Source organism: Phoenix dactylifera, unplaced genomic scaffold, assembly GCF_009389715.1.
Source record: "Phoenix dactylifera cultivar Barhee BC4 unplaced genomic scaffold, palm_55x_up_171113_PBpolish2nd_filt_p 001729F, whole genome shotgun sequence".
Lineage (NCBI taxonomy): Eukaryota > Viridiplantae > Streptophyta > Magnoliopsida > Arecales > Arecaceae > Phoenix > Phoenix dactylifera.
This window is the reverse complement of record NW_024069028.1, coordinates 1-20,119: the sequence shown is the minus strand read 5'-3', so window position 1 is coordinate 20,119 and position 20,119 is coordinate 1. Positions and strand designations below refer to the sequence as shown.

General features: G+C 39.9%; 1 protein-coding gene and 1 pseudogene across 2 annotated transcripts; one reads left to right on the top strand and one right to left on the bottom strand.

The window, feature by feature from the left end:
* Nucleotides 1-4,604: 4,604 nt before the first annotated feature.
* LOC120109021 (cinnamoyl-CoA reductase 1-like) lies at nucleotides 4,605-8,665 on the bottom strand. 2 transcript variants are annotated; one of them, XM_039122754.1, is made up of 7 exons: nucleotides 8,478-8,665; nucleotides 7,629-7,798; nucleotides 7,211-7,396; nucleotides 5,650-5,812; nucleotides 5,202-5,391; nucleotides 4,888-5,116; nucleotides 4,605-4,742 (listed from the first exon to the last, which is right to left on the bottom strand). In XM_039122754.1, the coding sequence occupies exons 1-6, from the start codon at nucleotides 8,599-8,601 to the stop codon at nucleotides 4,936-4,938; spliced, it is 1,014 nt and encodes a 337-aa protein (XP_038978682.1). In that variant the 5' UTR covers nucleotides 8,602-8,665; the 3' UTR covers nucleotides 4,605-4,742; nucleotides 4,888-4,935. The 2 variants fall into 2 exon arrangements, with proteins under 2 accessions (XP_038978682.1, XP_038978681.1); XM_039122753.1 differs by having other exon boundaries at nucleotides 4,605-5,116.
* Nucleotides 8,666-17,667: 9,002 nt separating this feature from the next.
* Nucleotides 17,668-20,118, top strand: LOC120109020 (annotated as a pseudogene).
* Nucleotide 20,119: the final 1 nt, after the last annotated feature.

The following is a 20,119-nucleotide window of genomic DNA, read 5'->3' as shown; positions in this document are numbered from 1 at the left end:
GGTTCTGTACAAGGACTTGCAGCAACAGACGGGCCAAGACGTCAAAGCTGTAAAATCGGAATATGCAGAGCTGGATGATGAAACAATGTCTCGAGACGATGAAGAAGTTGCTGAGCCAGTGGGAGAAGCACAGCAAGAAGAAGAGCCACCAGCAGATATCCCGATTGCTCTGCGCAAGGGTAAAAGAAAAAGAAAAACTCCGTCTAGGTATGCTGACTCCCTACAGTACTTGTTGCTTACGGATGGTGGTGAGCCAGAAAGTTATAAGGAGGCTTTACAGGTCGAAGCCAATGACAAGTGGAAGCTTGCCATGGATGATGAAATGGATTCCCTATCATCCAACAGGACGTGAGATTTGGTTCCACTTCCGAAGGGGAAGAGAGCTTTGCACAACAAGTGGGTATACAGACTAAAGCTTGAACCAGATGGTTCTGAGAGGTTCAAAGCGAGACTTGTTGTCAAGGGTTTTCAGCAGAAGGAGGGCATTGATTTTGACGAGATCTTTTCTCCAGTTGTGAAGATGTCTACTATCCGGATGGTGTTGAGTATAGTGGCAGCCAAAGACTTACATCTTGAGCAGCTTGACATCAAGATTGCATTTTTACATGGCGACCTTGAAGAGAAAATCTACATGAAGCAGCCAGAAGGATATGTAGTGAAGGGGAAGAAAGATTGGGTGTGCCGACTTCAGAAAAGTCTGTACGGGTTGAAACAAGCGCCTCGTCAGTGGTACTTAAAGTTTGATCAGTTTATGCTGAAGAATGAGTTTCAGAGGTGTAATGGTGATCATTGCTGCTACTTTAAGGGATTGAAGAGCTCATATATCATTCTACTTCTGTATGTAGATGATATGTTGGTGGCAAGTGCCAACATGGGAGAGATTGTGAAACTGAAGAAATAATTATCCCAAGAGTTTTCAATGAAGGACTTGGGTGAAGCCAAGAAAGTCCTTGGGATGCTATCAGCAGGGACAGGAAGCTTAAAATGTTGAAGTTGTCTAAGCAGAGTACATTGATAAGGTGCTGAAGCGGTTCAATATGGACGGGGCTAAAGCTATGAGTACTCCGTTGGGCGCACACTTCAAGTTATCTAAGCAGGAGTGTCCGACTACGCAGGATGATCGAGATGAGATGAAGTTTGTACCCTACTCATCAGCGGTCGGAAGCCTTATGTATGCCATGGTTTGCACGAGACCGGATATTGCCCATGCAGTGGGAGTGGTGAGCAGATACATGAGCGATCCAGGCCAGGAGCATTGGAGAGCTGTGAAGTGGATATTGCGGTATCTGAAAGGAACCAGAGACTTAGGACTATGCTATGGTGGTTCTAATGTTTGCCTACATGGTTTCGTGGATTCTGACATGGCTTAAGACATTGATGGCAGAAAGAGTACTCCCCGGTATGTGTTCACGCTGGGAATTGCTGCAGTTTCATGGATTTCGAAACTGCAAAAGATTGTAGCATTGTCTACGATCGAGGCCGAATACGTAGCTCTTATCGAAGCGAGCAAGGAGATGGTTTGGTTACAAGGTTTGATGAAAGAGCTTGGCATGGAGCAAGGCGATGCAAAGTTGTATAGCGACAGCTAGAGTGCTATACATTTGGCAAAGAATGTTGCTTTTCACTCAAGGACCAAACACATTGATATCAGGTATCACTTTATTCGGTCACTCCTCGAAGAAGATCTTTTTCGGCTAGAAAGATACATACAATGGACAACCCAGCAGATATGTTGACAAAGGTGGTTACTCTTGGAAGTTGCACATCTATGCATCTTCTGTTGCTCTTCACAGCTAGAAGTGAAGACAGAGGTTCACATACACAGAGGATGATTGGAGATCATGTTGCTGATGGGGTTACGGTTGATTCAAGCTTGTTTCTCAACAAGTGGAAGATTATTGAAAAAATGTGCCTCGAAACTCGAAACGACTGCAAATTGAATTCGGCTCAAGTTTGCTTGAAAAAGTCTGTGCCCACTGAATGGAGTCGACCCCTAGCATCTAGGAGTCGACTCATGTGAAGCTTGAGTCGACCCCAAGGATGAGAGAGTCGACTCGCATATGTTACAGTGAAGAAACAGAAAGCTGTTTTTTGGGATGCTTGCAGGAGTCGACTCCAGTCTTGCAGGAGTCGACTCCAGCTTTGCAGGAGTCGACTCGAGGTCTGCTCGAGTCGACTCCAGGTTGAAGGAGTCGACTCTCTCAAGAAGACAGAGAGTGCCAGTTTTGGTGCTGATACTTGGAGTCGATCCGAGGATGTCCGAGTCGACTCGAACTTATCAGGAGTCGATTCCTGATCACGGGATTGATTGAAACAGTGGCAAGATGGGCTTTTTTGACTTAGGGTTTCGTAGGAAAGTTTTTTTATGTGTTGAAAACCTATAAATATGATTTTTCATGAACCCTAGGATAAATGAGAGCGGCTGTAGAGAGTTTCTTTCTGAATCCTATTTTTCTTGTAAGCCCTAGGTGTGCAATCTCCAACGGGAAAGAGAGATCATTGTAACCCTTGTTGAATATATTGAATATGTGCGTGTGGCCTTCGTGGACGTAACCCGTATTGGGGTGAACCACGTAAAATTGTTGTCTTTATGATTGTTTGATTTTATTCTCTACTTCTTCTTCTTCAGAAAGGGAATAGTACGATTGAAGGGTGAGTGCTTTCATCTCGCAACAAATTGAACTCTTAGTAAGCTGTTCTTGTAGTGTATGTACCTTGGGTAGCAAATAAGCTTTTTTTTTTTTTAAGTAGATATGTTAATTAACCATTTGATTCCAAAAGTTTAGCAGTGAATGGATCAGTTTTGCAACTCGGACTAAAGTATAATAGCCTATTAGGTGTATGCAAAAGCACACCAATTATTTTGAGATGTGACTCATTTACTATGTTTTGGGTGACCTACAAGTTTCATAATTCTGACCAAGTTTTTGATAGCTCCGTCAGATTGGATATTTAACAAGTACAGACATAATCTTTCTGCTAAGTACTGAATCTCATTAAATGCGTTGCATGGATGGTAATGGTAGCATGTGCTACTCTGTCCTACAAATAGCTTATAAATGCATCTTACTTGAACTTGTCCCAAAAGACTGGATGTATAAAAAATGCACCCAACCACATCAATCAAACTAGCAAAAGGATACTAGCCAAGTGCTATTGCTTGATATACAGAGTAAACTTTGGGGATCATGCATGATTATTTTTCATCTAAATTGCCCGTTCGGCCACACCTTTCATGATACATGTCATGTTGGGAATTTGAAATTTATACAACAATAATAGAATCCAAACAAAGAAAGGAAATATCATGGATACAAACATGGGAGTCCAAGAAGCCAGATTTTTGCATAAACTATTTTGTTGCGCTGCTTACCGTGCAATTGTTTATAAGTATGTTACTATATCTCATGTGCATCGCCTATGCAGTTCTTTAGTCAAAAAGAATTTTTAGCCTACAATTTTCCTTTAATCGTAGTTTGTTGGGGACGTGATAATCGAGTCTCCATCAAATAAATCCTTAATTGCAAATCGACAAATCTAATTAGTGGTTATTGCATGCATGAATGCATCAAGCTGTGCTATTTCAAATTTGACACCTCTTAGATGTCCAAGCTAATATATTTTCAACATAGGATGTTCAACCTAATGTAACTAGGCCTTGCCAGTATATCGACGGTTGACTAATTGCATTATACAAGATAGGGACGGCGGTGATGAAAGTGGCATCGATAGTTTGGGACTACAGGGAACCAGGAAATTAACTTCTATTAATGAGATCATTAATCCTTTTCTCTTCATTCTTGTTGTAATGATTTCTTTTATAGAACTGCCATCGGAACAAGCAGTATAGATTTAACAAAGTTATATTAAGTGTATTGATAGGCATATATATCCGACCATGATGAAGTTTATCCATTGAGACTTGTTTAGTCCAATTTTGCAATACAAACAGTAACAGCTCAAGACCTTACCCAAAAAGGCTAACCGAAAAGTATTATTTAGGTTACTGGATCCTTTATAAGTACCAAAAATCTATCCAGCGACCTTACCCTTTGTTATTCATCGCCTGCGCGGATGCACTTTTCAGATTGTTTCGACACGCTTCCGAGAGTCGGGCGGTCGAGGCCTACAGACTGGAGGGGCCTCTTTAGATTTTGCATCTACTATTTTCTGATAATTGCTTGCTACTGGCCCGAGCGACGAGACAATCAATATAGGCAATTTGGAGGGTTTTAGAGTATTATTATTGGGCATCTGGGTAGAAGGTGAACTTTGGTCAGTCCAAGGATCAAGCTGAGGCTGAAGAGCTCCATAAGATGAGGCAGGTCTTTTAGGCACCCTAGCTCTTTCCAATTCCGCCAATGCCTGATTCTTTTAGTTTCACAGATCCTAAACTCCCCCATCATCATCCCAGGAGGAGGTGGTGGGGCGGCAGCTAATGGTGGCAGCGGCCGCAGTCAAAGGGAAAGCAACAACAGAGAGGGAGCAGGGACGTATGAACCCATTTGCTCTCTAAACCTGGCAACTAACTTTTAGTTTGGTTTTATTTGCCCAAGGATTTTTTTGACAGATTTCACCCAAACAAGGGAAAGGAATGCCATCCATTACCAATGAGCCAATCTCAGATCAAGTTCTCAATTGCACCCTTTATTACATGTGGAGATAAATAGGTCTCCAACTTTAGTCCGAGAGCAATCTAGAAGCAAAAGACTTGTTTCTTTTACAGCTAAGAACAAGAGCACCTGCAACCAAGAGACCAGGTGAAATGATGAACGCTTGTTTCACTTGTCTCCACTTTACTTACCGGAACATACAAACGCAGCCTCCTCATATAACAGAGAAAGGGAGTACCATTTTATTGACAGGTTACATCTCAAAAGAACTTACCGAGTTTATCGATAAACCTTATTCCGCAGCTACCCGAGTTCCAGCCATCTATGTAACTTTGAAGAGAGGAGGAAGATGAAGAGTGTGGCCCTCTAGTTCATCCAAAAGACCCGCCTCTCTGTAGCATTCAACAGCATCAGTGAGAGTTTCTTCTAGAGGCCTCCATTTCCAACCCAACTTCTTTAGTTTCTCTGAGGTCAGCGGGGCACTTGGTGGTACGTCAACGATACTGCAATTCGAAATAAAGTAAAAATTAAGATTGAAGTGGAAATATTCATGGTACTCCTCACATAAAAAGTTGGAATGGAACGAACTTCTTCTGGTAACCATAGTTAGGATACATGCCCTTCAGCAAGTCAACCAACTCTCGAATAGTAATTGGAGAAGCTGCACAAATGTATCTTCCAGATGATTCTGGCTTCTCGTATACTAGAAGCAATGCATCGGCAACATCTCGAACGTCTACAAAATGCCAGAGGTAGTCCAACATGGGCTCTGGACCTCCTGTTATGAAATCATGCAGAAAAAAAAAATGCTGAAGTCGGAGAACTCAAACCCAAGAACAAAAATCACTAGAGTTATATAGAGCTTAATTTTTAATAGAGTTGTATGTCCTCAAAATTTAACGCAGCAATCTAGACCAGATTGCAATTATATTTGATATTATTTATATATGTCACTAGATAGAGAAAGATCGAGCCCATTTTTCTCTGCATAGATTAGAAACAAGCTGTGTGTACAGGACTGTGTGTAAAGGAGGACCTTTTGTAGCATAGATTAGAAACAAGCTGCTAGCGCTCGCTGTAGGTTGCAGCAATGGTCCTAAAACCACTGACGGGCAAACAGTCACAAGATCGAGCCCATTTTTCTCTGCATACTCCCAAGCTGCATGTTCGGCCATCGTCTTCGAAAGGCAATACCAGTTCTACAAAAGCAAGTAAAGGATTAAACTTGGATTGTTATTTTGGCTCTATAACGCCAGCCTACACAAGCATTGTTCTTGCATTAGTGATAGAATCTTCCACCTACAATAATTAACTCATGGATAAAATCACAAAATTTTATGATGATAATTAAGGATTTTGGCAAATAAAGCGCACGTTAAGGATTCAGTGATGGTTCTGTAGTTTGTCAATGTACTCAAAGCTATGCATGGCCACCTCACCTCTTAAAAGAGGTGGATTTACCATGTTGTTTCATATGATAATCTGTCAAAGAAACAAAAGGGGTTTGCAGGGCATGTACAGGCCAACTTAAATAAAAAGTTCAGTTTAACCCTTGGAGCAACAGTATCTAGAAAAGATCAAACCTGATTTCCGCAAAACCCAAATAACCTACAACACAAAAGCTACAGCCATAACTGTGAAGGAACGACAATAGATTAATTAGAGGATGGCCCAGGTTAACCTAAACGGAAACTGTTGAAAACCATATTAATAGAATTACACTACTGATAAATATGTTTGTTGGCAGAAATAAGGGCATAATAAAAAAATCTAACATTGATGGTGATCATGAATGGGTACGGTTGCTTAGTTTTATTATCTTAAATATCTGAAAGACATTTATCCAGCCATAGTTACTAAGAATCATGTGACCACTTGTAAGCACTAGGTTCACATGTTCCTGTAATAGTTCTTGATACGTAAGCTGGAAAATTATTTTGGAGAAGCAATATGAAGTTTTCTATTTTACTACAAGAATTGTGATGCTAATTAACCACATCGATCGAGACATAGATCCTAAGAAAGACTGGCTGGGTGGTTCAAGAAAAGTGATTAATGAATTTGGGCCATGAATCCTGTTATGGTGTGTCTTCTATCAGAGGATGCACTGCTAAAAGAGTCTCTCCAACTGGATGCTCAGCCTAGGGGCTGAGGCCCACCGTGCAGGCCAGAGACATTAGGTGTAGCATGCATGCATGCTTGTGCTCTTGTTCTAGGGCTTTTATGTGTGGCAAGATTTAAAGCATTGTATCGGAGATTTTTCTTCTTTGTACTCTTCCATCCATAGCAAGGTTCTTCCGATCGTCTCTGCTCGTGGATGCAGGCCATGTAAATGGTTCTCTTTGTATTCCGTTTATTTATTAACCCTAGATCTAGCTTCTTAGCATAACACAATATATGGTAAGTATGAAGCATATTGGTGATCATCATGCTACTTTGTGATCCAATAAGAATTGTTAGTTAAGTATCTTCCATTCAAGTTGAGTCAAAGTATTCAATGGTGTACCTGATTCTATTAAAGAACAAAAAAGTAAAATACTTTGTTTCATTTTACAAGAAAAGATAGAAACAAAAGCTCCAATGATCAAAATAGTCACCTCAATCTTCCTGCAAAATTCTTCAGACGACCAACACTTCTCATCCTTGAGCTTATCAAGTGGCCAATGTGGATTCAGTAAAACGGCAGCAATTGATGACACCACAATCACCCGTTTGATTTTCATCTCCGAACATGCTTGAAGTACATTTAGAGTGCCGTTAACAGCGGGAGTGATCAACTCTAACTGCAAGGTGATATATGGAGATAAAAAAAGATTCAAAGAAAAAGACCAGATGTCAAGTTCCCCAAGGAACAAAAGGTGTATACAATGCCAATCAAAACTCTGTATGTCCTTCCCTCCATTGTATCCCTATATGAAACAATTGACTCGGTATTTCCTAATACCGTACATGAATATCAGCATCGACAATTTCAAAATTTGATCTCTTACATATCTAAGCATATGAAAGACTTGCCTCTGGATCAAGGACTTTGGTTGCAGGGACAGGACTAGCCACATGGAAGACTCCTTCACATCCTGCAAAGGCTGCTTTTAAAGTGTCGTAGTGAAGCACGTCCGCTTTGAAGAGTTGAAGGTTTTCAGAGGCCTTCTCAAATTTCCTCAAGTGAGCGTTCTTTTCATCGCCTGGAACAAATGTTCAGAAAATTTATTCTACCTTGGGGAATGGAGAGAGTTGAATTAGGAAAAATGCATTCTTTGGTATTGCTTTGTGATTGACAAAAACTAAGTAGAATCAAGAAGAACGAATCTGATTGAGAAAGGACCCAGCTAGAGGTTGCCACAATTGTGACCCATCTTAGTTTTCTGGCTATCAAATTTCCCTGCTTTGTTTTAATCCGTTGCATAAATAGTTTTAAGTATCTGCATCTGTGATGGATAGCTGAAGGATATGAATTCTATTGGTTTCTATGGGCATCTGCAACACCTAAGAAAGCAAAAGAGGGGGGGGGGAGGGGAAGACTTGGATTTTTCGGATCATCATGCTTTTCTTGATGTTCTTTTGATATCTGAAGTCTCCTTTTCACCCTTCACGTCGGGGGAAAAAATAGGGGTTACATATGGAGCAATTGATGCGTAGTATTCTAATTTGTTGCTGAAACCTTACAGAAATCCAAGTTCTAACATGCAAAACCAAACTCACAAAACACCGCGTACTCGTAGAGTACACACAAAAAAATGATTTAATTCTTACGCGCGCGCATACAAAAAAAAATCGTAGAGTACTACAGTTCAAACAAAGAAAGAGCAACACAAAAAGCTTAGATAGCACGAGTAGTAGTAGTAGTAGAGGGAAGAGCAGTACTTAAATCTCTGACTGTTCCATGGACCTTGTAACCATTGGAGAGGAGGAGCTTCACCAGCCATGAGCCCACGTATCCTCCGGCACCAGTCACACACACCCTCCCTTTCTCTCCTGCCACCTCCATTGCTCCCCCTATCTCTCCCCTCTCCGGTCTTTATTTTAATCTCCCATGAGATGCCAGAAGCGGCCGTTGTGGTCCACGCATCTCCTTTTCAATCCTTTTTTTTTTTTTGGTAAATCTCCTTTTCAATCCTTTTTTTTTTGGTAAATCTCCTTTTCAATCCTTCGGAATAGTCCAAATGTTTGGCAGGAAAGGTGGCGACATGCGTGGCCCTCCATGCAGTAGCTCATTTATAATTCCAAATGTTTGGCTTAAGTGGCTGGCTCTATATCAAGCACTTCCGTCTCTGAGTTCGAGCCAGAGCTCAATTAAAATTTAAAACTAAACAGGCCCTAACATAATCTCTTTAAAAAAAAAATAATTATTTCATGACTATTAAATTTAGCCATGTTCATTACATTATAAGACCTGTAAATGGTCTTCGAGGATCCAGTGGTGGTGGGAAGCCATTGGAGTTGGGCATGAGCTATATATGACTAGATCTTTCTTTAACATAATTCATAATTTCAACAAACTTCAACGCGCCTTAATCCTTACCTATCTCTATCGGGAAAAAAAAAAATCTTTTTGGTGGTTAAAAACAAAATAGCCATGCTTATAACCTATGCTTCTTAATTAATCAATAGTATATCTCCTCCTTTTATTTTATATCGACTATATAATTATTCAACAAATATGTATGAGCTGTTCTAAGCGAGCTTTTAACATGGCATATATAATTAATTAGTTGATGTTCTTATCCAGGGTGAAGTCTCCTCCTCATCACATTCTTTGTTGAGTTCCATGAGGATGATTAATTGTCATCAGCAGGTGCCACACTGGCAGGGCAGGAAAAATCTAAAACAACTTTGTACGTTGATAGGAAAAATAAACTATGGCGAAACAAATGTTTTCTTAGAGTTACTTAACTGCATTTTCAAAACATCCTAATCTTTATCTCACCATCAATCGATCAATAATCCAAGTGTTAGTTAATTTTACTTATTGCCAATCCTTGGTTGGCCACCTGCCGGATCCAGCGGTTGAGGCCAGAGGCCTGCAAGCACCGGGGTGCAACCGAGGAGGATGAACATGCCACCCCTGAGTTGGCCTCGGGCCCATCGTCCGCCCATTTCGGGCCGAGTTCCTCTAGATCGCATCTCTCTCGATTGCATCGTTCTATCATATCACGACACAGGAAAAAAAAAAGAGCATAGCACAAGTTAGCAGGTAGGGTTGCCATGACACGGCGCGAGGGGGCATGCAGGCACGTACCAGCATTGGTCCGGGTCTTGGGGGCAGAGCTTGCGAGAGGGAGCCCGCGATATGGTGAATCCCTCCGACCACATGAGCTTGGCGAAGGAGGAGGAGATGGGGACGAGGCCATAGCCGGAGATGCCGTCGGCGGGGTGGGTTGCCTTGAGCTTCTGCTAGGTTCAGAGCTATATAAAACGCGGTTTTCATCCCAAAAAACAATATATTTATAAAATAATATTTTATAAAAGTATAGAAATAAATATATATTTTAAAAAAAAATATTTATAAAAATTTAAATTTTTAGAAGGTATCTATGCCCTTTATTTTAATCTGCCAGGGAGATGCCAGAAGCGGCCTTTGACGAAGCTTTGATGGTGAGGCGACCGGGTCGGCAGGCTGGTCCGCGCATCACCTTTTCAATCTAATCTTTCGAAATAGTCGAGACGTTGGAAGAAAGAGCGGTGAAACGTCACCCTGCAGATGCGGGGTGTGTCGGTATAGTAGCCCACTTCTCTGGGCAAATGGGCCGTCCTGAAGAGGCCAGGCCCATCTGCCCTGTCGACCGAATCGTGCTCCACCAATGGTGGGGAGGGGGAGAAGTAGGGTTAGAAGCGGGGAACTGTAATCATGTCAGATGGTGCTACAGTTGCTTGTTTGCCTGCATGGACTTTTTAGGAATATAGACCTAAGATTGATCATCTTAAGATCGATCGTCTCTCTCTCTCTCTCTCTCTCTCTCTCTCTCTCTCTCTCTCTCTCTCTCTCTCTCTCTATATATATATATATATATATATATATATATATATATATATATCAAGATCAAAACAATGCCCTGCAGTATATTTTTATAATCTGTTACTTTTTCCCATTTAACTTCTTAGATGATGAAGCCTAGTAGCAGCAAAGTGTACAAGACTGAGTTTGCAAGTTGAAATCCATGATACTGAAAAAGATGTAGCAAGATTTTGTCTCCCTTTTATTCTTGTTAAAAAAATTCAAGGAACCAAAAAACGTGAAACCATATTAAAGGCCAAAAAAAATAAAAAAACTTTGAAACTTGTGCCACATGGCTCTTTGATATTATACCATTCAGATATGCATGTTATTTGTCTCTATCCAACATCACCACGTGACTCTTGCGAGACACTATTCTCCTAAAATTTTGGACTTGCATGTATTTATGTGATCTTAAAACCAACAAGAGTTCCGCTTGCCATGTGACTTGAGATCTAGACCTTGTTTCGATGCATGTTGTCGTGAATCACGGGTCTATGCGTAGGCTACTGTGATTTTTTTTGCTTTTTTTTTGGTACATATGCTACTGTTCTTCAAGACAATTTCTCATTCATACATGCAGCTAGATATTTGCTTTCTTTCTCATTCACACACAAAACCAATCCCTTATGTTTGACAAAATTAGCAACAAATCTAAGCATATGAAAGCAAATATCTAGCTGCATGTATGAAGAGCCTTAGGTTTGTGTGTGCAGAAATGTCTTAGTTTGTATTAGTTTCCTTTTTACTCTTGTTTTATATTATGTTGGAAGGGCCTTGGGTAAATGCAATGACTTCAACTTCAGATTGCAATTACATATAAAGAGCTAATAAAAAAAGTAACATTGGATTATGTACTATCCAACATCAAAACCAGGACAATGCTACCTTTCTATCTCAACATCTATGAAGAGAGTATTGTGTTAAAATATTTGCAGAAGAAGACGAAAACAAAAGAGAAAAAGAAAGAGAGAGAATTAATTTTATTTTTCTGTTCCATTATATTCGATACATCTCAGGAATTTTATATACTCGTGTACATACTCTATATAAAGAAAATAATATAGGTTGATATATTGATCACGCTAACAAAACAAAAATATTATTGGTGATACAAGTTGTCATGTAATTTTTAAAATTATTTTAGTAAATAATGCTAATATATACCATCCACATACTGGAGTCAGTACCAAGAAAAGCTTATGTTCACGAGGCACCATTTACCAGCACAAAGTATGTGATTAAGAAGCAAGAGGACAGCAAAGCTGGCACACAAGTGATCCATCAGGGACTACGAGCAATTACTTCAAAAAACATGGGAGATTGCTAACTTGAAAACATGTTGTTTATATGGAATCAGGGCTGTCCGTTGAATACTTTCTAATCCCATTCATTCATGTGCCATTCAAGCAATAGGCACAAAATGATCGACACATCCCTGCTTTCAAATCAAAGGTTGGTCGAGATGTGACAAAATGATCTAAGCTCAGAATGCTAACAAATAACATATTGAAACCTAACAAATAACCTAAAAGCTTCCAAGAGACAATGGATGGCAACCTGTCAAGATTGTCTCTGTAAAATTTGAATGCTGCACTTCGAATTTGGATCAAAGATTGGACCACAAAGCCACCAGTTTCGTGCACGAGGAGCATTGTAATATACCGACGTTTCTTGTCCCTTAAGAAGCTGTTTTCTGATTTTTTTTCTCAGTTCCATAGATTTCAGCCACTGATCCAACTGGCCACATCCTTTCATATACGTCCTTTGATTCTGACTCGACCATTGATGCATCACCTATACCAATTCTTCGATCTTGACTTCCAAGGATCCAAATGGCGTCACGCAGACTATGACATATGATAGTGCAAATGCTTATGTAGCCAAGTTGGTAAAAGCCTCTTCTTATCTTACGTTCAGAGGGAGGTCTCATTAGTTCGAATAGCAGAACTAGTGCACAGAGCCTAACCTATCTATATCCTGTTTTGGTTTATAGCAATTTCTACAACTAGGGATAAGAATGGTTTTCTTTTTGATGCAATACTAGTCCAGCAGCAGCAGACTAGAACAAGGTTTTCAAGGTATGGGCAAGCTTCACTAGGATGAAGACAGTATTGGAGATTGGGAGAATAGTCCCAAATGATGAATTGCCTACATAGACAAAGTGTGGGTCGCCATTCTAGCCACTTCCTGTCCAACTCCATCCACCTTATCGCCATGGTTGGAACTATCACCACCATCCTGCCACTGCCTTCGCCATAACTCCTCACATGATCAATCGCTAGAATTTTAATAAATTGAGATGGGGGTGGTTGGATGATGGAAATGGACTTGGAATTATGGGTGCATTGTTTTCTTTCTGCCCCTCAATCTTACCACTACCTAAATAGAGCAAACCTCCACCAGAGTTCATCAAGGAAATGAAGGTTGCAAAGGGTTACATAATAAAAAATGAGCTCTTAGTAAGCTGTTCTTTTAGTGTATGTTTTTTTTTTTTTTTAAAGTAGATATGTTAATTAACCATTTGATTCCAAAAGTTTAGCTGTGAATGGATCAGTTTTGTAACTCGGACTAAACTATATTAGCCTATTAGGTGTATGCAAAAGCACATCAATTATTTTGTGATGTGACTCATTTACTATGTTTTGGGTGACCCACAAGTTTCATAATTCTGATCAAGTTGTTGATAGCTCCGTCAGATTGGATATTTAGCAAGTACAGACATAATCTTTCTGCTAAGGACTGAATCTCATTAAATGCATTGCATGGATGGTAATGGTAGCATGTGCTACTCTGTCCTACAAATAGCTTATAAATGCATCTTACTTGAACTTGTCCCATAACACTGGATGTATAAAAAATGCACCTAACCCCATCAATCAAACTAGCAAAAGGATACTAGCCAAGTGCTATTGCTTGATATACAGAGCAAACTTTGGGGATTTTTTCATCTAAATTGCCCGTTCGGCCACACCTTTCATGGTACATGTCATGTTGGGAATTTGAAATTTATACAACAATAATAGAATCCAAGCAAAGAGAGAAAATACCATGGAAAAAGGTGCAAACATGGGAGTCCAAGAAGCCAGATTTTTGCATAAACTATTTTGTTGCGCTGCTTACAAGGCACTTGTTTATAAGTATGTTACTATATCTCATGTGTATCGCCTATGCATTTCTTTAGTCATAATGAATTTTAAGCCTACAATTTTCCTTGAATCGTAGTTTGTTGGGGACGTGATAATCGAGTCTCCATCAAATAAATCCTTAATTGCAAATCGACAAATCTAATTAGTAATTAGTGGTTATTGCACGCACGAATGCATCAAGCTGTGCTATTTCAAATTTGACCCCTCTTAGATGTCCAAGCTAATATATTTTCAAAGAAGGACCTTCGACGTAATGTGCCGAGGCCTTGCCAGTATATCGGTGGTTGACTAACTGCATTATACAAGATAGGGATGGCAGTGATGAAAGTGACATCGATAGTTTGGGACTGCAGGGGACCAGGAAATTAACTTCTATTAATGAGATCATTAATTCTTTTCTCTGCATTCTTGTTGTAATGATTTCTTTTATAGAACTGCTATCGGAACGAGCAGTGCATACTTAATAAAGTTATGTTAAGTGTGTTGATAGGCATACATATCCTATCATGATGAAGTTTATCCATATAGGCTTACTTAAGTACTCAAAATCTATCCAGCAAATAATCGATGTGGAATTAAACATACGCCCGCACGGATCTTCACATACTCTCTCTGTTTAAGTTTGAACGTCCTCGTCGAACTAACGATTAAAATCTATTCAAATCTAGTCACAAGCATCACGATCGATCCGTGGTTAGCCCCAATAAATCTGTGTTGCAGTGTCTCCTAGTCCACTTAAGTTATGGGTCGGGTTCACTTTGATACCATTTGCAACAACTCAGGACCTCACCCAACATGATCAGTCGGAAAGTTATTGAGTTTCTTGATCCTATATAAGTACCCAAGATCTACCCAACGAATAATCAATATGCGATTAAACACACGCTCGCACGAGTCCTCAAATATTCCTCCTATTAAGCACCAACATCGTTGTCGGGCTAAGAATTTATATCTATGCAAATCTAATCACAAACACCACGACCGGCTCGTGGTCAGCCCTAATAAATCCGTGCTACATTATCTTGTAATCCATATAGATTATGAGTGGGGTCTGCTCTGATACTATTTGTAACAACTAAAAACCTCACCTAAAAGAACTAGCCGAAAGGTAATATTTGAATTTCTTAATCTTATATAAGTATCCAAGATGTATCTAATAAATAACCGATGTGAAACTAAATATACGTCCGCATGAATTTTTATACAAACAAAGATATCCTTTGATAGAATAACTTTCATTTCAGGCTTTGAGACACATGCCTAACAAATCATTCGGTTGTCATACATAAGTTTTAGAGTCCAGGACGATTTTGCTCTTAATAATTGTTGCTTTAAATCATGGACATTGGTTGGTGGAGAATTAAGCAATTGGATATGCTTTGATATGGAGGGTTGTATTTTTGTTTACCTAATTCTTTTTTGTAAGAGAGAAAAAGGAAGGCCGCCTCCGGAGTAGTAAGAGAAAACTGACAAACTTTATTTGTGAGAGGTCCATGGTTCTCCTCTGGTTTCAATCTCATCAAGCTTCTCTAGCCTGTTGATAATTTAGGTCCTGTAGATACTCGTACAACATCTCTTATTCATAGATCTGCGCCTACCTTTATATAGTTAGATACGAAATTATCAATCTTTGAAACAAGGATTAGAACCTCCAACCCCAACATATTTCACAAAAAGAGTGGTAAGAAAAAGGGCAGAAGTAAAAAAAAAAAAAAAAAAAAAAAAGAGGATCTATCAAGACTGATATTTCACTCGATGGGAAACTTTCTTGTTTTCACAACGCAGCAGATCAAACACTCATCAATGCATCCTTATAAATATGGCTTTAAAAACCCCCAAAGTTTATATATTAGCAAAAGATGATGGTTGTTCCATAAGATAAGAAAATTATGTTAAAAATATTTTATCTAAAAATTACTATATCATTATTTTATAATAGTATTATAAAATAATAATTTATTAAAATAAATTTAGAAGATTGGAAAAAAAACTTGCCTCAATCAAAGCGTGTGATATACACTATCCTAAGAAAGTGATTTGCCCCCTACGTGCAGGTTTGCAGCGATTTTATCTCTAAGGTACAATAATCCGGCTTAACCTGATACTTCTCTAACGATCACAATCGCTAAAGAGGCTCGACCCGACCGGCTCCTTCAGTTGCCCAAAAAAGATAAAAAGATATATAACAAAAAATTGAAAAGTAAAATAACTCTGTCTGTAAAAGAAACTCTCAGAAGATAGAGTACCAATGAGAGACAAAAAAATGGGATTGGATCATAATTAATCTTAAAGAAGTTTATTTATAGACTCTATCAGAAAGACCGAAGAGACGCAATAATTTCGAAGATACGTAATTTTTCTGAAATACCATATTTTTGGAAACCAACGTTCTCATTCGAATAATCACAACTCTTCTGAATGAGACATCTCACAGAAAAATATTTTAAATTATATAAAACAATTAAAGGTTAAGAGATAAAAAAATTTAATTTTTTAAATTAAAACTCTAACAAATTGAACCATTTGTCAAAATATATTACTATGCTAAGTATTATTTTTTTTGTCAAATGCATTATATGTACAAATTAGTGAAGACGTCTTTATTATAGTGACAGCTTAAATAGTATTTGGATGAAAGGCATCCAGTAAGCCTTGACTAGATATTAACCAACTCCATCTCCAAAACTGCACTTGGCCGCAAGACTCAAATCATATAGTTTTAGGCAAGTCTGGATGTTTATAATGATAATTTCATCCAGAGGATTGTGGCAGAATATTTTTTGTTTCCTTTCTATAAAGATGTGGCTTAAAGCAAGTTATTTGAACCACCAATTCCCTTACCAAAAACGAAAAAGGAACTACAAGATAAGAATAATTATTTTTTCCCAAATGGAATGCTTAAAATATGTTTCAAAGTCTTGTATGGTTGCAATTTTTAAAAAAATAATATTATATATTGAAAAATATTACTTTAAAATTATCAAATATTTATGGACCACATTAAATGCGAGATTACATAAGTTTATGTTAGGTAATAATCATAACTTCTTCATATGCCACTAAAGACTTCATATACATAAGCTTTATGATTTTTTTTAACGGTGAAATAGAATTAATTTTTTCTTCTTGCATGAATATTTTTCTAAAAATTTAAATTTACATAAATATTTTTTTAAAATACATCAATTTGGATGGCATTTTATATAGCTAATCATATGGAATCTATCTGAAGAAATTCTATGGCTGTTCCATGGTCTAGATTTTCAGATTTTTACCAAAAAAATAATCTAGCAATAACTACGACACTAGATCCATCTGAAGAAATTCTATGGCCGGTCTATCGGCTAAATTTTCAGATTCCTACATATGTAGATATAGTAAAATAGTGTTCTTTTTTACCAAAAAAATAGTGAGTGCGATGCAAACAAAAGTATGGTGGGCCAATAAGATGAATCCTTTTCATTTGGCTCCATTTTAGAGACCTAAATCCAATGCTCTACCTTGATGCAAAACTAGGAGAAAAATTTAATCCGAGTAGTATAAGAAATTGCTTCCATAGTTATTTTACATGAATAATCTTTCACCATTTTATATGAAATAGTTATTTATATTTTCACTATTTTCTGAAGAATAATTTCAAGTGCCTAAAATAATAATAATAATTTTAAGCATTGCAAAGCCATTAAATGCGGTACGTCCAGCTCCACCTACCCTCTTTTGTTTTAAGTAGGATCCTCCATAATTTAATGCCATGAGTAACTGAACATGGCAGACACTGCCCTTTGCATTTTCCAATCCAAATTCCAAGTGTCCAAACTTCCCCCAGCTTTCCAACGTGGATATTCCTTTTTACCCAGCCGTTGGTGACCACACGGAAACGTTATTTATACCCACCGGAAGTGACCGTAGCCTTCCACGCCATTTATTAAACGCCCGACCGCCCTTCCCTTGGCTCCCCGCGTTCCAAGGACCCGAGGCGGTGCGGCACTGCGCCTTTCTGGCTCCCATCGCCGCCTCCCCAATGGACGTCCGCCGGAGATTCCCCCAGAGCGCAGCGGCCGCCAACCCGGAGGATGCTTCCTCCGTCGGCGGCCGGATCCAGGCGTCGGATGCCCTCCCGCTTCCTATCCGGCACACGAATCTCCTCTTCTCCGCCCTCTTCGCGGCCTCGCTCGTCTTCCTGATGCGGCGGTGGCGCGAGAAGATCCGATCGTCGATGCCGCTCCACGTCGTCGGCCTCACCGAGCTCCTCGCCATCGTCGGCCTCGTCGCCTCTCTCATCTACCTCATCTCCTTCTTCGGTATCACCTTCGTCCAGTCCATCGTCTCCTCCCACGACGAGGACGACTTCCTCCTCACCCCCGCCCCCACCGCTGCCTCTCCAGCCGCCGCCCCAACCCCCGCCCCCGCCCCCGCCGCCGCCCCCTGCCCCCTCCTCTGCGATGGCTCCCCTGCCCCGGGAAAATGCCGGCCGTCACCGAGGAGGACGAGGAGATCATCTTCTCCGTCGTTGCCGGCAAGACTCCCTCCTACATTCTCGAATCCAAGCTCGGAGACTGCCGCCGCGCCGCCGGGATCCGGCGGGAGGCGCTCAGGAGGATGACCGGAAGATCCCTGGAAGGGCTCCCGCTCGATGGATTCGACTACGGGGCGATTCTAGGGCAGTGCTGCGAGCTCCCGGTGGGCTACGTCCAGTTGCCGGTGGGGATCGCCGGGCCGCTGGTGCTCGACGGAAGGCAGTACTACGTGCCGATGGCCACCACCGAGGGGTGCCTCGTGGCGAGCACTAACAGGGGGTGCAAGGCCATTGCGGAGTCCGGCGGCGCCGCGAGCGTGGTTCTGAGGGACGCGATGACGCGGGCACCGGCGGTGAGGCTGCCGTCGGCGAGGAGGGCCGCGGAGCTCAAGGCCTTCTTGGAAGAGCCAAGCAATTTCGAGACTCTCTCTTTGGTGTTCAACAGGTAGGCTCTCCTTTTGTCCATTTCTTTGTTTGTTCCGATGCCAGCTTTGAATTCTTTGCGTTTCTTTCGCGTTTTGCGGACTCAAGGTTGGATCTTGCTTGGAGAGTCCTTGGAGTTTCTTTTGTTTGCCATAGCTAAAGAGATCGCCTTTTTCTTTTTCAGTGTTGGTTTCTTTGTTATTTTTAAGTGTCTGAGTATTGTATTGGGGATGTCTGAGTTATGTTCGTCGATTGGCTTCTGTGGTATTTCTGTTGTGTTTCCTTTTTGTTGCCTTTTTCATAATCGAGACTGATCTTTTGTTTGCTTTTTTACAGTTTTCTATTCTTTCTTTGTTTTATTGCAATCTTTTCTGTATGAGTTGTGGAATTACTTTATGTTAACATGTTTGTACTTTCTGTTGATGGTTGTATCCTTTCAAATAATTTACCGTTGGTTTTCCATGGTTTCCATGAAGGCTCGCTTAAGTTTTCTCATGTTAATGGAGTATTTTCTTGTCGTTTTTTACTGCAAGTTGATATTGCAGAACGACTCTTCCCCCTCGTTTCACACCATCTGTGTGATATATATATATATATATATATATATATATATATATATATATATATATATATATATATATATATATATATATATCACAGGAAAAAAAAAATCTTAAGTGGTAATTTTCGTGCGTTCTAATCTTTTTTTCGTCGTTTTGCCGACGCGTTTCCTCTTATACAAGCTGATTCATGCATTGCAGAGGTTTAAATCTCCATTTTTCCCTAAATATTTGCAGGTCCAGCAGATTTGCGCGGCTCCAGGGGATCCAATGTGCGCTTGCTGGGAGGAACCTCTACATGAGATTTAGCTGCAGCACTGGAGATGCGATGGGGATGAACATGGTGTCAAAGGGTGTCCAGAATGTCTTGGATTATCTGCAGGGTGACTTCCCAGACATGGACGTGATCAGCCTATCTGGTTAGATCTTTTGGCTTGACTAAGCTCTCACTTGTTCACTTTTTTTCTGGTCCAAGTTTCTTTTAGTTTGAATTAGCAACAGATGAAGAAGTTAACGGTGAACTCCAAAAACAATATCATACTGGATGGATAGTCACGGTTTTTAGAGAATTTGCTTCAGATATTTTCTCTAAATTACTGATTTTGATACCTGACTGTTGTTATAATAAGGCACATGATTGTGTTTCCACTTTCTACAATTCTTATGTGATCGATTACTAAGGGAAAAAATAAGAACAAGAAAACCTCATGTGATGGGTAGAATTCTGTGTTTATGCTCATGTTTATTATGTCTGCTTTCATGTAACTTTATGTAATTTGCTGAGATGTAATATGTCAAATTTTTCCCCCCATGCTGTTGGAACTTAGTTGTCGATCTCTAGTTGTAGTCCTATATTTTACAGC